The sequence below is a fragment of the Ursus arctos genome, unplaced genomic scaffold, assembly GCF_023065955.2.
Source record: "Ursus arctos isolate Adak ecotype North America unplaced genomic scaffold, UrsArc2.0 scaffold_9, whole genome shotgun sequence".
Lineage (NCBI taxonomy): Eukaryota > Metazoa > Chordata > Mammalia > Carnivora > Ursidae > Ursus > Ursus arctos.
In genome coordinates, this window is record NW_026623111.1 from 7,797,814 (window position 1) to 7,817,138 (window position 19,325).

Consider the following 19,325-nt stretch of genomic DNA (forward strand, 5'->3'; position numbering starts at 1 on the left):
TCCCTTTGAACTGCATCAACAGATATCAACTGTCTTTTTTTTTTTCCTCCAGTTTTTGGGTGAGTTATCAAAAAGATGCAACTTGATTTTAATACACATGCACAGATACACACACATTTATGAGTTGGAAAAATTTGGAGCCATACAAACCGAGACGTGGACAATGATTACCCCTGAATAGTCTTACTTGAAGGATCCGGTTGTCATACGATTGACATGTATTCCTTGGGTAACAACTCTGGGGTGGGTTTATTTTCAAGAGAGATCATTAAAAAGGTGAGCTTAAGCCAAGATGAATGGCAAGAAGGTAGCCTTGTCTTTGCATTAGTTACCTACACATAACAAATGGCCGCAAACTGAGCAGTGTAAACCAACATACGTGTAGCACCTCGCTTTCCACGGGGCAGGAGTTGGAACGAGTCCTAGCTAGCTTTGCTTCCACCTCACCAGGCAGCCCGTAATGTTTCAGCCAGGTGCTCTGTCATCTGGAGCTTGGGGCCCCTCCTCCAAGCTTCCAGGCTATTGGAATATGGAGTTCTTCGCAAAGGTGGGGCTGCAGGCTTTGTTTTCTTGCTGGATGTTGGCTGGTACGGGGGATGAGGGGCATGGAGGTGAAGTACTCTCAGCATTACTGGCCCCTACAGTCCCTGGCTACACTGACCCCCCCTCCTACACCTCTTGCAACATGGTAGGTGACTTCTTCAAAGCCAGTAGGAGACTGTCTCTCCAGTCCACTGTCCGTCTCACGTATCATATATGGTCATACCCTGTTGTCTTTGCCATATCAAGTAACCTAATTAAGAGAGTAGATATCCCATCTTATTTGCAAGTCCTGTGAACTTCCAAGGGGTAAGGGCTAGACAGGGTGTGTTCAGCAAGGGCGGGGAGCATAGGAGAGCCATTTGTGAATTCTGCCTGCTATAGTGTTTGGCTGGTATTTGTCTTAAGTTCCTGATTTCTATTTTTGCCTGCTTTGTGCTCTAGCACTTTCCATGGACAGATATGTTGGAGAAGAAGGTCTCTTTTGCATTGAAAGAGAAAGTAGCCTGGAGGTAATATAGGCTCGCTGGGAAGACAGACTCCCCAGGAAACAAATCTGGCTCTACTATTTACTAGCCATGCGGCATTTAATATCTCTGTGTCTTGGACTCCCCATCCATAAAAGGTTAATAGTAGTACCTGTCTCATAGACTGATGTGAAGATTAAATGAGATAATACCTACCTAGTTTTTAGTAAACACTCAGCTATTATCCCATTGCCCTCTAGAGGGGATGACACCTATCACGAGAGCGGAGTTACTTTGCAATATTAAAAGAGTATTTATAGAATTAGGATCTCTTTTATTTTTACATTGTCCACCAGCCATGTAATAGAATCTTCACAAAGAAGGCATCATTTATCCTGTTTTACAGATAAGTACCAGAAATTCAGAGAATCGAGGAAACCAACATCACATAGCTATGGAAAAGGCTGAGCCAAACCCCTAAGTTCAGGTCTTTAGAATCCAAGGCCGGTGTTCTTTCTTTCCAGCGTGCCGACATGACAACGTGGTATGAGACTTGTTCTTCACGATACCCTGTAGTAGAACTCATATCCATGGGAGAAAGCTAGGGAGTAGAAGTTTAGGTACAGAAAGTGTGAATTTAATAGCCAGTTTGGAGATGTAGTGGGTTGCCTTGGAGAATACTAGGTTCTCCATTAGTGCAATAGTCAGGACACGTTGTATAGTATGGCATAGCGGCAAGAGTCTGGGAACCTCCGTAAGTCATTTAGTTGGTAAATATTTGTACCTTCTCTGTCAAGCATTGCCCTATTTGCTGGGGATATGATGGTCAGCAAAAAATATGGAACCTGGATTGATTCTTTGCTCAGAGATTTGTTAGGATTAAATGAGGCAGTATATTGTGAAGCACTGGAGAAGGTGTTTCCAGGAGGCCAGCCAGACTACAAAGCAGGGATATATGAGAGAAGAGGTTTTCACAGCAGCTGGGCTCCTGGACTGGAGTTACAGTTCAGTCTACAAACAAGTATTTCCTATCTGCCATGTGCCAGGCCCTGTGTTAGGTGCCAGGGTGTTGCAATCAAGAGGAAGGGGCATCTATGCACAAGCTCCACATGAAATATTTGATGAACAGTAGAGATACAAAGCCCTATAGCATAAGTAAGATGGAGCAGGGCCTTCGTATTTGTGAGAACAAGGAAGTTTCCGGGAAGGTGGACTTTATGCTTGGTATTGAGGCATTAACATTATTTTAATAGTCTGATAAGCCAACAAAAGAGACCCATTACTTGATAATGATTGCATCTACTATTATATTCAGCATTTTTGTGTATCAGCCAATAAGATAGGCTCATTCCTTCTCGTCTCTTGTTTAACTGGAAGAATTATCAGACTCCTGTGGGTTGGTCATATCACCCACGTGAAGTACAGAGAGGCTAAAACATTTCTGCAAGTTGACTATTATCAACTAGATGGAAGCCTTAGAAGCAAAGCCTAGGGTGAGGATCCCTGTATTCTTGGGCAATTGCCTGCTGAGAATGGGATTACAGAAGAAGTGCGTAAGGCAATGAAGGACACAGGACAGAGTAGGGAAAGAAGCTAAGCAAAGTGTGGTTTCTGGAGAAGTCTGGAGTTGACCTGGCACCTCAAGGAGTTCTGGAGCATGGCTTGTACCACAGAGGTCATTCTGCTCCGGGACCAGCAGGCTGGGCAGTTATCCCTCAACCCTACTGCCTTTCCACCTCCATCCATCATTAGTCACAGGCAACCCCCAAGAAATCAGGGAAGCTGAGGGAGCTCAACTCCCCAGGCATCTCCAGGTAAGGCAACTCCTCAACTCAGGGAAATCCTCCAGAAAGCAGGGCAGGGTGAGCCCTCAGCAGCCAACTCTTTCGGTAGCTGGAGGTGGGAGACTTCCTAGTAATGGGATCTGGGTGGGGTGCTAACCGCGGTGGCTACAGTTGCATAGCTGGAAGCCGATAGGGAGGCCAAGGCAGTGGGTGTCTGCAGACCGGTTCGAAACCAGTTTGGGTCTGTTTCCTAAAATCCTAAATGCTTTTAACCACTAAGCCATATCCTCACAGAGTTTATAGTTTTTTACCTGCTTTATCTCATTGAATTCCCCCAAAACAGAATTAAGTAAATATCGGCCCACTTATATTGAGAAGAATGATGAGGTTCTGAGAATTTGAACCCAAGGCCACATGCCCAATAACTGGCAAAGTGGGGATACACACCCAGGACTCCTGGCTCTAAATGCTTTTTCTCTCAGGTGACCCAACAGGGGAATTTGGAGGAAAAGGAGTAAAGGTATTGATAGGAGCATGAATTGAAGAACCAAGGCCATGCCCTACATCTGCATATTTCAGCCACGCAGCTCAGAGTTCTGTGGAGCGTTTGGTCCTCGCCCCTTGTTTGCCACGTGGAGAGCTCCGCTGCATTGCCCCCGGCTAGCGCGAGCGCAGACTTCCTACATGAAGGTCTGCCGGGAACGAGCCTGCTTTATCAGGTGCCTGTTGCATCAAGTCCCCGACCACTCGTTCGCTTGAAGACCGTCTGGTATGCCTATCTGCACATCCTCACATCCAGGGTGCCCATCATTTCTCTTACATGCTCCGCTCTGTTTAACAGATGTTTATGCTTCACTTCTCCCTCCCCTCACCCAAGATTGCAGGGACCGCAAAGTAGCAGAGCATCGGAGACGAAGTTCCCGTTGTAAGGTCACTGGCTCTAGCATCCGGGGCAAGCCTTTATGGTCTGAGTTTGAGTTTCCTCCTCGGTAAAATCAGCATCATGCCATTTCCTACTTCTCAGAATTGTCACGTGGATTAGAAGCAACATGTTTAAAACACTAAGCACCCAGTGAGTGTGCAATAAAGGTTAGTTATTTTTCTGTGACAGATACCCGGGTGCTTGCTAAGAAAGCTCTCACCACTTGGCAAGTAGCTGTCAAGGCCACAAGTGTCTGTCGCATAGCAAATTCTCGATGTGTTTAAAGTCTGTTGCCTGCATCCCCTTCTTCCTTTCCCCTCCCCGTCACCACTGTCTTGGTTCCTCCAGCTACCCTTGTCCAGAATGCCCTGGTTACATCCTTTGTCTTCCACTCCCCAGCATCATGGCAATTCCTCCAAGAAGCTTTTCCATGGAACGAACAGGGTCCTGTGGCCCGGGAGTTAAGTGATCATGCCCTTTGGGGAGATCCTTCTCTTCCTACTCCTGAGCAGTGGCATTTTGAGAGACGCCTCTGCTTTCTCTCACCTTCTCTTTGTGCCCCTCAGTGCCACGTTCCCCATCTCGGGGGCAACTATCCCCCTGGATGGAATGATAGCTCTTTCTTCTCAAACAAGGAGGGCAGGTCCATTTCTTCCGTCTCAGTTTCCTTCTCTCCACAGCAGACTCCTCCCAGGGACGTTCCCAGATGACACGAGAAAGTACAGAGCATGCTGCTATGGCCAGCCCAAGCACAGGGAAGCGTCATTCCCTTGCCTTCCTGGCCCCTCCATGCTTTTTATGTAGATCCAGAAGAGTCAGTGCCTATTAGTTCCCTGTTGTGTTTTCTTTTACACTCCTGAGGGCCTAACACCATGCTAAGCACCTAGTAGGGCTCAAAGGAAAAATACTATAGTGACCACCTCTGTGGTGATCTTGGTGGTGATCTCGGATTCCACCTCTTTAAGGAGTGGTCACCCTGCGCGTTGGACTCTTCTGCCCTACGTCTCCCTTCAGCTGAGTAATAGCATCCCAGGACTGAAAGAGCAAGCCACCCGGTGCTCAGAGGCACATCGTCATTCGTGCTCAACTAGCACATTGTTAGGCTGTGAGCCGGTAACTAGATAGTGTCAGTGGGATTTCAGCACTACCTGATTCCTGGAGGAAGGGAGGGGGCAGGGGCTGTCCCGACTCAGAAGCATCAAGTGCAGGGAACAGTCCAAACCCATAGCTGAGACTCTGCTCTCAGCTGGTCCCAGCTGGGTCTCTGGAATGCCCCACCTGGAGGCTCCCAGGCCGTCCCTGCCCCTAGGCTGATTGGGACAGGAACTTCACCCCCTCTAGTTGGCATCTGTGTTAATAGAATTGATATGGTGTTTGGAGAGGGATCAGGTGCCATCTGGCTCCCGAGTCACTGCATTTGTGCCCCTCGGAAGGCAGGCCCAGGTCCACCGCAGGGCCTTCTCTGAATCTGGGAGTGCTTGGATGAAATCAAGATACCTGGGCTACTGGAGTTCAAGTACTCCTTGTATCTTCTGAAGGACTGGCTGCGCTTTTGCCATAAATGGAGTAACAGAAAACCACTAGAACCCCTGACCCGTTTGCCCATGTAGACTTCCATGAACACATCCTCAGTCAAGACCCACACCACAAATCAACAATTATTGAATTTATACTGACTTATCACTTTACACTGGACCACTCCTACCAGGATCCCAGGAACTGTGCTATCCCCAGCCACTAGGTCATGTCCCCAGTGCTCAGTCCTTCCTTCCTCCATTCCTGCCCACCACCTCTGACCCCAACACTGCATGCTTCAAGTACCACATCCCCATTAAGGCACAGGCATCCCTGGGTATTTTGCAAAGAAATATTCTTTGGAAAGTCAGGAGTCTCCCATTGGAGTCTCCGCTCCAAATTCCTGGGCAATCCCGGAAACTCACTTTAACCTCTCTGGGCCTCTCCTCTCTTCAGCTCTTAATGAGTGTGATGAAGCAAGATCCACGGTGTGTGCAGAGGAGAGCAGTCTCCAGATTGCAAAGTGCCATGTCTACCGGAAGCCTGCTATAAATATTTTGGCCACACCCTCTGGGGAGTTGGCTGTGTAACGCAACCTTAACGTGTTCGGAGGTGGGAGGCCTTCTTCCTGCTGTCTTTGCATGGCTAGGGGTGGGGCCTGGGCCACGCCAAGGTCAAGCCAGGCTAGAGCTGCTGCCTCTGACCAAGGTGACTCACTTCCCCGATAGCACCTCGGAGAAAAGCGCAGGCCCTGACTTGCCCCTCTCCTTCGGCTCAGGCACACCTGTAGGTGGAAGACATTTGGCACCAGGGAGGGAATCTGTCAGGTTAAGTCAGGAAGAAGGGCCTCTGAGTCTGGGCCTTTCCTTTTGAGTTCAAAAAGCGTAGGGTAGGATCAAACCATAACACCACAATCTCTGCTTTGGCTCTGAGTGGGCTCCGAGCCCTGGCGAGAAGTCAGTGTGACCTTGGCAAGTTCCTTATCTTCCCGGTGCCTATTTCTTCCTCCTTGAACTCGCCATAATAATTCCTACTTCCTGGGGTTGTTTGGGGGCATTGTCAATGAGTTCTTATATATAATGTCCATTTCACTCCTCTGCCTTAAATATAAACTCTGTCAGGAAACGGGTTTATTTTGCTCTTCGTATTTTGTTTGTTTGTTTTACATAATGATTATGTTTTGTTTTCATGATAAGAAAACACATCCAGTGTATTTAATGCTGTAAAAGGCTGAGTGAGAAAGAATGCCTGAGAAAACCAAGACTCAGGGGGCCTGCATGGCCACCTCCAACAAGGAGTGGAAGTGAAACTGAAATCAGGCCTCTCTCCCTCTCTCTCTCTCTCCCTCCACGTTGTGCTTTTCTCTTTGCAAGTCTGACCCCTGGGAGTTTAAATTTCCTTTCCATTTCAGGACTACACATTCAGAGTTGATTTTAAAACACACACATATTTATGTCTCAGTGCATACGGAGTATGTGTCTATAAATGCATATGGATCTTTCAGGAAATAGATAAAGAGACTGAGCAAAAGTCTGTCTACACCATGCGTCGGCTTTCCACAAAAATCTACACAGTGGGAACACACACAGTTTGCAACTTCTCTTTTCTAAGTGGGTTTCCAGAGACCCGTTGCCACCTGGGGCAAAGTACACAGCCCCGAGACCATTCTGAAGGCCAGTGGTTTCACCCCCATTATTGTAGGTTTTGCCCATTGCTGAGATCAGAAATGTATGCAAGCACTCTTCGAGGCAAAGATGCGTGACAAGGGAGCTTCTTGCTAGTATAAACTACTTCTCCAGTCTGAATATTGCTTTGTCCACTCTGAGTTTACTGGGCTTTTTAACATCCACGCTCAGGGACCCGCTGAAGTCGGGAATGGGTGAACCTTCTACCTCCAGAATAATAGGGGATCTCAGTGAAGACAAATCTCACAATGCAAGTAAAAAATAAATCTGATGACCACAGAGACATTAAAAATTAAAATGAACAATGAAGAAAGGAGAGGGCAAGAGAGAAGCATAATAGCCATGAAAAACATTTCTTTTTAAAGTAACAAAGGAATATAGATTTTGCAATGAGTATAACACAGACAGCTATTTTGAGTCGGGGGCAAGTTAATTATATACAAAAACGACAGGGTCTCCAGGACTTTTTTTTTTTTTCTTTTTTCTTTTTTGCAGTGAAATATTTTAGTTCCTTCATATAGAGACATATTACGCAATGTTAACAACCATGAAAAACAATACAAAATGCCCTCAATTTACCAAGTAGAAAAATATAACTAGTATATATGGCAATTGTGAATCTAATACTGTACAGAAGTAATTTATGGATTTTACAAATAAATTATAGCTTAAATGCCCTTTTAAAATTCTTTTTTTTTTTCCTCCCCCAGATGTACACCAGAACTTACAACAGGAAAGGTCCCGAGCCTAGCTTATTGCAAATCAGTGCCAGTCAAATGTCCTGCCCACGAGCTCGAAGAATTTCTTATTTGGCTCATGAAAATATTCGTGCAGTTTATTGAGGAGTCTGGGGTCGACTTGGGGGTGCGCCCGGCCTTTGGACTCGTGCAAGCAGCGGTCCCGGCCGCCGTCGCGCAGGCAGTAAAAGCCCTTGGTTTTGTTAAAGTAGAAGTTCGAGGCGTTGATCTGCGGCGACAGCTCCAGGAACCGCTCGACCTGCTGGATCTCGGGGAAAGGGTCCCTGATGAGGCGGTCGCCGTCGACGATGTGGATGCGGCGCAGCGGGAAGAAGCGCAGCCAGTTCTGCAAGTGCACGTGGTAGAGGCTGCGGTTGAGCGCCTTGTAGCCCACGTTGAGCCGGCCGTCGCGCACCAGGAACTCCTCGATGGACGGGTAGGGCTTGTGCTTCTGCACGTGGTTGTAGAACACTTGGGTGTAGTCGGACAGCACGCGCTCGGACGGGTCCCGCAGGATAAGCAGCAGCCGGATGCCCGGGTTCATGCTGTGGACGCGCTCAGGCACTTTGGGCGACGTGAAGTACGCGGGGGTCTTCTCCACCGTGAGCTGGTGCGGCGACGAGAAGGGCATCTGGCCCAGGTACCAGCCCAGGCCTTGGCTGTAGTGCTCCTCCCAGTCGAAGAAGTGGACCTCGTTCTCGGCAGCCGCCACGTCGGGGTGCAGGCTGAGCATCTCCAGCAGCGCGCGCGTGCCGCCCTTGCGCACTCCGATGATGATGGTCTGCGGCAGCTGCTGGGCCGAGCCGTTAGGGGCCGCGCCTTCCCGGCCCTCGCCTTGGAGAGTGGCCGCTCTGCGCGCGAGCTCCGGCTGGCCCGGCTCGGCCCCTGGCGCGGCGGGGCGGGAAGGCACTAGCTGGAGCTCGGCCACCAGCAGCACCGCGCCCAGGAGCAGCGCGGCCGTGCTGGACACCATGGTGGCTTCACTGGGCCCGGTGCCGCTGGGTCATGAAGCGCTGCCGCGGGGACTGCCTCCTGATCAGTGGCACATGGGTGTCGCAGGCCGCCAATTACTAGGAAACAAAGGGGGAAGATGTTAACCCCAAATACATACAGGGCTGCCTGGAGCCGACAACGCTGTAGTCTTGGGAACGGCAGTCGCCTCTCTGGGGCTCTCTGCGTTTCTTTACCCTACGGTGCAGGGGGTGGCAAACATTTTCTGTACAGGGCCAGACAGGAAATGTTTTAGGCTTTGCGGGACACAGTCTCTATGGCAACTCCAAGTATACTGTTTTGCTCAGGTGGCCTCAGACAGCACACAGAGGAATGGGTGCGGTTGTGTTCCAATAAAACTTTACTTATGGATACTGAAATCTGAATTTCATATAATTTTCATGCATCATTAAATACGATTTTCTTTCGATTTTCTCAACAATTCATACGTTCAGCTCCTGTGTGCACAAAAACATGCACAGATTTGGCGCTGCGGTCAGACTGTGCCAACCTCTGCTGTAAATGAAAGGGTGGGAAAGGTCTTTTGGACCTCAGCAAGCATCACTGAAATACCTACTACCCGGCAGCCCCAGGCAGAGGGGCTGCTGACATAGAAGCAGATGGTGTTCCTGTCCCCCAGCACCCAGCAGGGGCTCCTGAACCTGTATGAAAGACTGAATTGATTCACCCCCGGTCTTTACTCCTCCCTGCATCCAATTCTTGCTACGGCCTCACTGTGGAGTGTGTGTGCTCCCCAGCGATTTGACCTGGGGTTGGCCAATGACCTGTGAGTGGAAATGACAAGGTGCCAGTTCCCAGCCTCGGCCTCGAGAAGCTTTCTGTGTTTGCACTTGCCCACTTGCACTTCTCCCATGACCGTGAGCAGAAGGTGCTGGGCCAGCCGCTGGGCTCCAGAGGAAGGTGAGAGACCTGTACAGCAGAGCACCACGCAAGTCCACTGTGAGCAACACGGCCATCCCGGCTTGTGAGAGAATGCATCACTCTGGCTGCGAGCTGGTGGGGTCTGGGTGGTTGGTACTGCAGAATAATGTGGCTAAGGTGAAATGATCTCACGTGGCTGCAGGCATCCGTGCTCTATACGCCCTGACTACGGTTTAGGCAGGCTAATATGAGGACACATGTTTACTCATCTCGCCTGGAACAACTTGGGATGGCTTCATGGTAAAGAAGGTGTTTGAAGTGAGCCTAGAGGACAAACAGGGGAGGTGGCTAGAAAGCAAAACCCCTCCCCGTGTGCAAGGCCGTAGGACTCATGAAGTGGTTTCGCAGTCTGCTCAGTCGATGGGCACTGTGACCCTACAGTGCACGTAGCAAGCGGGATGGGTACAGGCAGGAGTCTTGCCCAAGGACATGAGAATGTAGTCCACTTCAAAATTCGGAGCCCAAAATCAGAACTCTGAACGCAGGGCTCTTTCCACAAACTGCCTCCTTTATACCTTCTCCTCTTCACCTATCTGAAATTTATAACATTTAGGCATTGAAGTCCCACAAGGGCAGGGGGTTCCCAAGGACAGAGGAGTCATGTCCATGTTTCAGGGAACTGATAAACGACAGTCATCAAGAGCTGTTTGACCGTCTCCCAGAAAGAGGCTGTTGGAAGTTCTTGTAAGTCATCTGTCCGAACACAGGGACGGGTGAGTGACAGGCCTGCCTTGGGGACTGTGGGCTTTAAAGAGCCAATGAGAATGTTCTCCATCAAGAGGGCCCATCGTCTTCTTTATGCCAGGTTTAAAATTCACTTTATTAGTTTAAAACTTGTTCAGAATGTATAAACGAAGAATTTTTATGGTCTTCCATTTCTTATAATCAAACCAATTGCACCACCTCTGTCGGATATCAACTGTATTAGCTGCTTTGAAAAATGTCTATTCAAATGTTGTAATGTAAAAAAGCAATGAAAAACTGGACATTTTGAGAGAATCACAGAATTGGAGAAGGGACTTGTAAGATCAGTGGACATAACTATGTAGAAAAAAAAAAAAGGACGGATGACGGATCAAGATGTGGTCCAAAGTGTTCTACTGAATGAGCTCAATTTAATGGAAGCTTCCCTTACTCAGTCGAATGTCTTAGTATGTTTCAGGCAAATTTCATCTCCTCCTCGGTGTGGGTCTGACCCGTATGGGTTGACCAAACGATGCCGTTGCACCTGCCTTTTACATGCTTCAGGGGTGTGCGTGTTCGCCTGTGCATGTGCTTGCTTGGGTATGTCTGTGCACGTGTGTGCTCTTGTATGAGGCAGGTGAAGTCCATGCTAGATCACTCTACTTTTTTTTTAAGAGGTGGGAGAAAGAGACCGAGGTGAGGGGGGGCAGAGGGAGAGGGAGAGAGAGAATGTTAAGCAGGCTCCCCACGAGGTGTAGACAGGGGGCTCGATTTCATGATGCTGAGATCATGACCTGAGCTGAATTAAGAGTCCGATGCTTAACCGACTGAGTCCCCCAGGCTCCCCTATATCACTCTATTCTCAATGAGGAGTATTGCTGACCCCATCTCTGAGCTCTGCATTCAGACTCAGAAAGCAACCAGGGATCCCAATCCTTCAACACGTAAGGTACAGAATCAGAGGCCAGGTCTGAAATCCATCTGGTCTAACTAGTCACGCTTTTGCTACTCTATTAGGAGGCACCCTGATTAGTACAGTGCACGTCTGAGTTGTTTTTTTTTTTCCTAAAGGGGAATTACCAAAAGACAGCCGAGAAGAACTTATATATATATACGTATATATATACACTTTTTACAAAAAAAAGGGCAGCTAGTAATTTAAAAGCTCCTCACTTCTACTTTAATGCTTTCTAAAAATGAATTCAATGTCTAAAGCCTTCTACGTTCCAAAAATATTTGAGGTATATAGGAAAAAACCTTAGCTAAAGTCTCACACACACATATTATATATATAGAGAAAAGTATGTATATGTATGAGCTATATACATATATGTATGTTACATACGTATGTATAGCGTGTATATGTACGATCTTTAGTTAAGTTTTACACATGCATATGTATATATACACACGTATATGGACATCTAAATATATGTATAATACATATTACACACACACACACACACACACACACACACACACACAGTGGTCACTACGAGCCAACTTCCTCTTGTGGTAGTTGGATAATTTGACCTCAGTGGCACAGCCAGAATTTCTGGGCCTTTTCGTAACACTCTCAGGAAAGAGATGACCCTAAGCTCGGGTGAACCTGTGAGCCACGACCCCGGAGCCACACTGATCCTGACGTCAGAGCACACGAGAGCCGTGCCCAGGAGGCCCAAGACGGCTTGTCTGAGGTCACATAGAAAATCCAGGCCTAGACCTTGTAGCTCTAGAATTCCAGTTCTTTCCATGATCTATCTGCTATTATTGCAGTCTCCCTAGAGTGTGGCCCTCACAGGCTAATAAGGGCAAAGATTTGGGGGTCCTAAAGAAGGAAGACCCTCAAAAACCTAGCGAGCCACGACAAAGTCCCAAGCCACTGAGTCCAGAATCCACTGACACAAAGGGTAGGGACAGAACAGCATGGGGTCAGAATTCACTGTTCTATTCAGTAGGGGAGTTCACAGGAGTAACTCAGGATCTGGGATCAGGAATCCTGTCTCTGGGTCTTACTTCAGTCAAAGCAGCTTAACTGCTCTTAGCCTCAGTTTCCTTATCTGTAAAATGGTCATAAGTCTGCCCACCTCAAATGGTTTCCTTGAGACTGAAATGAGGTGACACGTATCTATAAGCACTCTACAATGGAAATATGAATGTGATATGCACTGATTCATTTATCAAAGATCCAAATTTATTGAATTTAAGCTACCTATCTGACATTTTAACTAAGTTATAAGATTAACTTTCCATTCCTACCAATCCCTTCTCCCCTCCATAATGCCAAGTGCAGCACCTGCCCCACAGTAGCCATGAATTATATAAATGAATTATATAAATAAAAGTATATATAAATGAATTATAGAAATCAAAGTATAACATGGACTTTTACTACATTCCCAGGAAAATCCCCTTATTCATAGGCAATCTAGAGATGCTCATTGAGGCAACAGTCCCCCTCCTAAAGGCGACAGGAACCACCATCTATTTTTTACTAAGTGTCTCTGACAGTCACATCTCACCCTATGACAAAGCCATCTATTATTATAGCTTTTATTATAAATGTTCAAATGACCCAGGAGCCACATTAAAAAAAGAAATATTTTTATCTTGACCCAAGGATCCAAAACAATATCATTTCAACACATAATCCCTATATAAAATTAAGGGGATATTTTGCATTTTTTCTGAAGTCTTCAGAATCCAGTGTGTATCCATTTACTCCGACAGCACATCTCAAGGCCACGTGTGGCTGGTGGCAGCTGAAGGGGAAGCACGAAGCTACCCAGTGCTGAGCAGAGTTGCAATTCTTAATTTAGGGGAGGAAAGTGCTCTCTGAATAGTCAGATCCCCCCACCCCACTCACAAATTAGGAAGTTTGAACTTATAGGCAGCACAAAGACAAACTGATCATCCTCTCCCCAGAAGCGAAACAGGTTAATATTGACCAAATAGAACCTTCTGGAAGCCTGGAGCCCTGAGCTGGCATGGGCCGGGAGAGAATGTTCAACAGCACCTGCAACCGAGGCCAGCTGCCTCACCGCAAGCAATGATGGCAGCTCCCATCTGGAGTATTTGTTACTGAGCAGACATCAGGTCTGCCCGCGGGGCCCCTGTGACGCTCATCGCAAGTCCTCAGGAGAACTGATCTCACTACAAGAAAGTGAGGCTCAGAGAAATTCAGCGTTTGTCCAGAAAGGTAGAGGCTGAACTAGGATCCAAACTCAGTCTGAGCGGACAAAGCCAGGGACGTTGCCGCCCCTTTCACCCCTTGGCGATGCCTGGAGTTGGGGTACAATTAGTTCCTGGGCCTGACGGTGAACGTCTCTGGTCCTGTTGAACATTCATGCCTGGTAACGATCCTTTGATGAGGGACAGGATTTCTTGGAAGGATGAACAAAACAAACCCTTCCTTTCCCTTTGTACGTGGGTTAAAAGGTCCCAAAGAGAGATCTAGCTCCCTCTCTGTTCACTTCCTTTTATCAAGGATGCTGTTTTCTTGGTCCTGCAATGCTAAACCAGGCCCTGAGTTGCAAAAATTCAAAAAGCAAGAGTCTTCCCCATCAGCGACACTAGGCTTCCTTGGGCCCCACCGGAGGTGCTGACCACATGCCAGGCCTGGGAGACCCAGGGACAGCTCACAGCATTTTGCAGATGGAGGTTCCCTTGCACTTGAAATTAAATCCAAATTCCTTTCCACGCCCAGGGATGCCCCAGGGTGGGAACTACTTGTCCCTCTGGCCTCAATCTGCTCCTTCAAGCCAACTTCCCACCTCGCTGACCTTTCTGTCTCTTTGAACACCCCGAGCTCGTGCCAGCTCTGGGCCCTGGCATTCACGGCTCCCTCTTTCCAGGATGCTGGGTCTAAGGCTTTTTGGGGCTGGCTCTTTCCTGTTATACAGATTTTATTTCAAACACTGGCTTTCCCAACAACATGGGCCCACCCGTTCTCTTTTAACCACATTCTTTCCCAGCATCCCATTTTATATGCCTCATGTACTATCCAAAATTATATATGCCTGTTTGCAGTCTGCCCCTCCACCCGACAATGATAATTTCAGAGCCTCCCAACAGTGTCCTGACTCTCTCTGCTGCATCCCCCAGGGCCTGGCGTGATTTCTGTGCACAGTAGGTGCTTGAGATCCTGTTTGCTGAATGAACATGTCGAATGTAGCGGAAGGTTAAGCAAATGGCCCGAGGTACCGAGAAAGGCTTTTAATTCAATAGAAAGACATCCTGAACAGTTTGTCTATGAAAAAGACTGTATCAAACATAGTGAGCTCTTCATCCGAGAGAATCAGGCAGAAACTAGATGTCATGATTTCTAATGGTGACTGGACACAACCACCTGAGAGTCTAGAAAATATTTTAATTAAAAAAAGGAGGGGAAACCACGAAATAACCCTTCAAAATATTTTAATTTTCTCCTTAAGTCTTCTTATTACATAATTCACATCATGACCTAGATTTCAAATGTAATTAACTACAATATATTCCCTCCGTCCCACCACTGCAACATATTCGTGGAGAAAGGGAAATAACTAGAATATTCCACGAGCGGTAAATTTAATGCATCAGAAATAGCACTGCCTACAATCCCTCTGTCTGCAGGACAGCCTTGCAGCCCTTCAACAAAAACTAGTGGCACAGCTGGCACAGACCAGAAGCTCCTCTAGGATAACAGGGATGCTGGAAACACTCAACCAAAGTCGTTTAAGGGATTTAAAGAAAGGGATGGAAAGGAGGAGATTACGAATCGGGCGCCCAGTGTGGGCCAGGGGGCGAGCACGAGTGCATAAATGATCCCTTCTAATAGTCGCAACAGAACGAAGAGGTGGCTATTCTCATTTTATCTTCCTCCTTTGAAGCAATGAAAAGGTAACATATAGTCGTGGAAAAGCAAAGGCGCTTTTGCAGTTGGGCAGATGTAGGCTCGTATTCTTCTAGCTGTCTGAACTCAGGTAAGTGTCTTCCTTGTGTGGGGCTCAACATGCCAGTCTGCAAAATGGGCGAAACGTACTTCCACATGGATGCCATCAACATTAAGTAATATTACCCTTGCCAAATATATAGCACAGCAGACATTCGACAAATGAGAATGGTCTGCCTTTCTCCCCTGTTAAGGTTCGATGACCTTCTCATGGTCACAGACCTAAGAAGTGAGAGAAGGAACATGCCATGGGCCATCTCTAAAGCCCCCCGTGCTTCTTTTCCTTTGAATGGCAATGCCTCCCTGTGGGCAGTGGGGAGTGCATTGCAGGCAGAGGGGGGAGCTTTCCCAGGAAGATGAGAAGAGGAGAAAGGATGAGAGCTATTAGACTGCCAGACAAAAACAGGCATCCAAGGGTGCTGAGTGATTTGATTTTCTGGAATGTACTGAAACCTCAGTGAGCACAACAGAACTGTCATTTCCATATCCAACCAAACTTCTGAGCAATCAACAGTGTATGCTTTTTTTGTTCCTCTTTAGGAGTCAAAAACACCTTCACTTTCACTTTTAAACAACTACTTAAGGGCACGTTGCAGTGATGTCGAATTTCCATCGTTGGCAGGTCATCTTGGAAACCAAGAGGGAGGAAACAGATTCAGCTCGTGCCTGTCAGTCTATGAAAGGACAGTGATATCTCAAGACTTCCATAAATATTTATTTTCTTGAAATTGCCTGCACATGACACTCTTCAACAAATGTTGACACTGCATTTGTTTGGCTTTACTTATGGAAATTGCTGTGAGGCCTACCTCACATGGGGGGAAAGGGTGCAGGGCAGAAAAGACCCAAGGTCAGTCCACATGACGCAAATAAGTTTCTCCGGGTCACATTCACTGTCTGGGGAAAGGAAGTGTAATTGGCCCCATTTTCCCCTTGAGAGAGAAGAGGACTTTTTGAACACGGACTCCTCCAGCCTTTCTACGCTGCCTGGCATCCACAGCAGTGCTGGGAGTTTCCCTATTTACAAAAGGCTGGATAATGAATTCTGCAGGACTGAAGGAAGGAAGTACCTGGACAAGTCAGGCAGGGCGGCATGGTGTGGCAGGGATTTGGGGCCAGAAGGTTTCTATCTCACTGTTGTTCCTGAGCCTCGGAGAATTCCGTGATACCATGAGGGTGATCAATGCTAAGCCAACCTGCACAACATCCTTCTCCAAACGAGATGAGAGATCAGGGCCAAAGGGTCTGGATGAGGAGCTGCAGGTGGGGGGTGAGTTCAGCGCCCTACCCAGGGGCTCTGGAGGCCGCATTGCGATTGCCTAGCACAGTGCTTTCCAAGCTCAGACGTGCACACCAGTCCCCTGGAGATCTAGTTCAAAACGCAGATTCTAATCCAGGAGGTCTGGTGAGAGAGGCCTAAGAGCCTATGTTTCTAACAAGCTCCCGGGGGAACTGGCCTGCCCACCCTCAGCCCTCCGAATGGCAAGGACCTGGTGAGTTCCAGATCCCCGGGGCTCATTCGGGGACAGACTCTGATCGCCTTGGCCTGGGGCCAAGGGCGGCCAATGTTCCTTTGGTTTTTGTTTCTTCCTATTGTTGGGGCAGTTTGTTTTTAATTCCAGGATTGGTAACCATTGTGGTAGACAAAATAGAGAGGGACTGGCCTGGGCGCAGAGGTGGAATTAGCTGCAGAGGGGGGCGGAGGGGACATACTGGAATGAACAAAGGATTTAGAGCCAAAAACACCGGCTCAAATCTCAGCTCTATAATTTCAAATCCACAAGACGGCATTGAAACTTGGAGCCTCAGCTAGGAGGCATTGGCTCTATATACTAATTGCGAGGATTAACTAGAACGGCCTATGTGCAAGCTGTAGGTATTGCCACATTGCCTGGCCCATGGCAAGCCCTCAAATCATGCTAGCTATTTTTGTCCCTAAAAAAAAAAAAAAAGAAAAAAGAAAAAAGCCGGCTGTGGTATAAATGGGACTGGGGATGATAATTAGTCAAACACACTTGCTCGCGGTCCAAAGCACTGCAGTGACTCAACCAGACGGAGGCTCAAGCAAGAAAGGACAGTGACATGGAGAAAGGATCCAGGCTCTCTGTCTGTGAAGGGCCACGTGGTGGGTCCCCCGTAAATGCCCCCTGCAGGAAGGAGAAGCGGCCAGGTGTGCGGCAGGGGTGAGGCCCCGTGGGGGAGGAGGAGGAGGAGCTCCTCGACATGTTTAATCTGCGTGGCTGTGCACAGAAGGCAGCGGTGACCTAAATAAATCCTTCATTAGAAGCAGAGACACGCTGGCACAGGCAGCTCCGAGGAGCTCTGTGACAGGAGGGCGGACAGAGCCTCTCTTATTACTCGGTGCAGCGGGGTGGAAAAGGGGCCGTGCTAGCAGGCAGAAGACCCGAGACCCGCCGCCTTGGGGTACCTGGGGATGGGCCACTTCGGTCCCTGCTCCAGGTGTGACCCAACCTCCCCACAGGGGCCATGTGACTGTGGGCACTTCTGCGGCTGGGCAGACGACAGTCATCAACACCCTGCAGGTGGCCAACAGCCACGAATCCCTAGCATTTCCCCAGAAAGAGCCAGCAAAGACACACAGGCTATCAGAAGCCCAAGGGCCACATGTCATCATCTTGTCTCATCCTTAATCCCCGCAGGAGGGGGAGGTAAGGCAGGAGCAGCATGGGAACCCCAAGGTCAAGCACACAGAGCCTAAACTGAATTGGAAATCCAGGTCACCTGATTCCCACCCCACTGGACGCGAGACACGTGGAGATCTGTGCTTCCCTCGTGTGAGGGCAGAGAACCTTAGAATACTTTGCTGCTGAATATAAATATGAGCGAACCAAAGGAAATTCTTCTCCTAGACAAGCAAAGTGGAGGGAGGATTTATCTCGTTTCTTGAGCCTGCTTCTCTGGACTGAATGTCTGTGTTCCTTCAAAATTCGTATGTTAAAACCTTAATCCACAATGGGATGGTATTTGGAGGTGGGGATTCTACAAGATAATTAGGTCTAGATGAGGTCATAAGGGAAGGACCCAGGACAGGATTAGAGACGGGATAAGCAGAAGAGAGACCAGGGCTCTCTCTCGGCCATGTGAGGACACATCCTGCAAGGCAGGAAGAGAGCTCTCGGCAGGAGCTGAACCCGGGGCATCTTGATCTTGGACTTCCCAGACAGCACCACAAAGTGGGAGAAAATGTTTCTTGTTGTTTCAGCCATGTGGTCTCTGCATTTCATTACAGATGCCCAGGACGAGGAACACACAGCAACTCCAGGTAAAAGCAAAGACAAAGGGTTTCCTGAGAATGCTGTGTATTTTCTGGGGTAACAGGTGACATCTAAGGTCAAAGCTGGCTGGCTGGTGAGGACTTCAGCAAGCAGCTGTGTATGGATCTATCTGAAGGACGCCGCTGCTGTCAACTCCCCAGATGTTGGAGATGAAGGACTAGCATGTCTGATCTTTAAAGTTTTCCAGATTCAACTGTGGATATTTATGTGAAAACTTCTGATTTTTATGAAGGTCCCAGACAGGTATTAGTTGCCAAGTAAGGTGAAGGTGGGGGGTGGGGAAGACTGATGGGTAAGCCTGCAGACACGGGTGATGCCTGAGGTCCAGACTCTGCACAGAGGCGATCGCTTTCGCGAGGCACCCGCAATGTTTCTAAAATTGTTCTGAGTTACGGGGGATAGAGACAGAATCCAGCCTCTGTCCTCAAAGCACCCTGTAAAGTAGAAGACACACTTGGAAGGAGAGTGACCACTATGTTCAGCATAAGCACAGATCCGACTGCAGCTACGAGACAGCCCAGGGCTGGAGGAAGAGCAGGGGAGCCCCTGTACGATCCCCCGGAAAAGACAGCCGATGTCCGGGCGCCCATCTGGGAGGAGACTTGGGGTCCGCTCCTTCGCTGGGGCTGGCTTGGAGGGGCCGTCTGTGGGACACGGTGGCAGACCGTCTAAGGCTGCCCCAGCCAGCAGGTGTGGTGTCCAGAGAGGCTTGGGCTCAGGGATTTGGAAAGACAGGGAGGGAAAAGAGCCGTGGAGATGGAAGGAAGCGTCAGGTCCTGAGCCTGAATCCCAGCAACATCACTTACACGCTCCCAGTTGGGGCGACTTAATGG

At 48.3% G+C, this 19,325-nt stretch overlaps 1 protein-coding gene across 1 annotated transcript in view; it reads right to left on the minus strand.

The window, feature by feature from the left end:
* Positions 1-7,243: 7,243 nt before the first annotated feature.
* Positions 7,244-19,325, minus strand: part of HS3ST1 (heparan sulfate-glucosamine 3-sulfotransferase 1) — a 29,524-nt gene continuing 17,442 nt past the window's right edge. Inside the window, exon 2 of the mRNA XM_026514414.4 lies at positions 7,244-8,720. Coding sequence (XP_026370199.1) covers positions 7,676-8,623 — 948 coding nt within the window. The 5' untranslated portion in view covers positions 8,624-8,720 and the 3' untranslated portion in view covers positions 7,244-7,675. The remainder of the gene's footprint in view (positions 8,721-19,325) is intronic.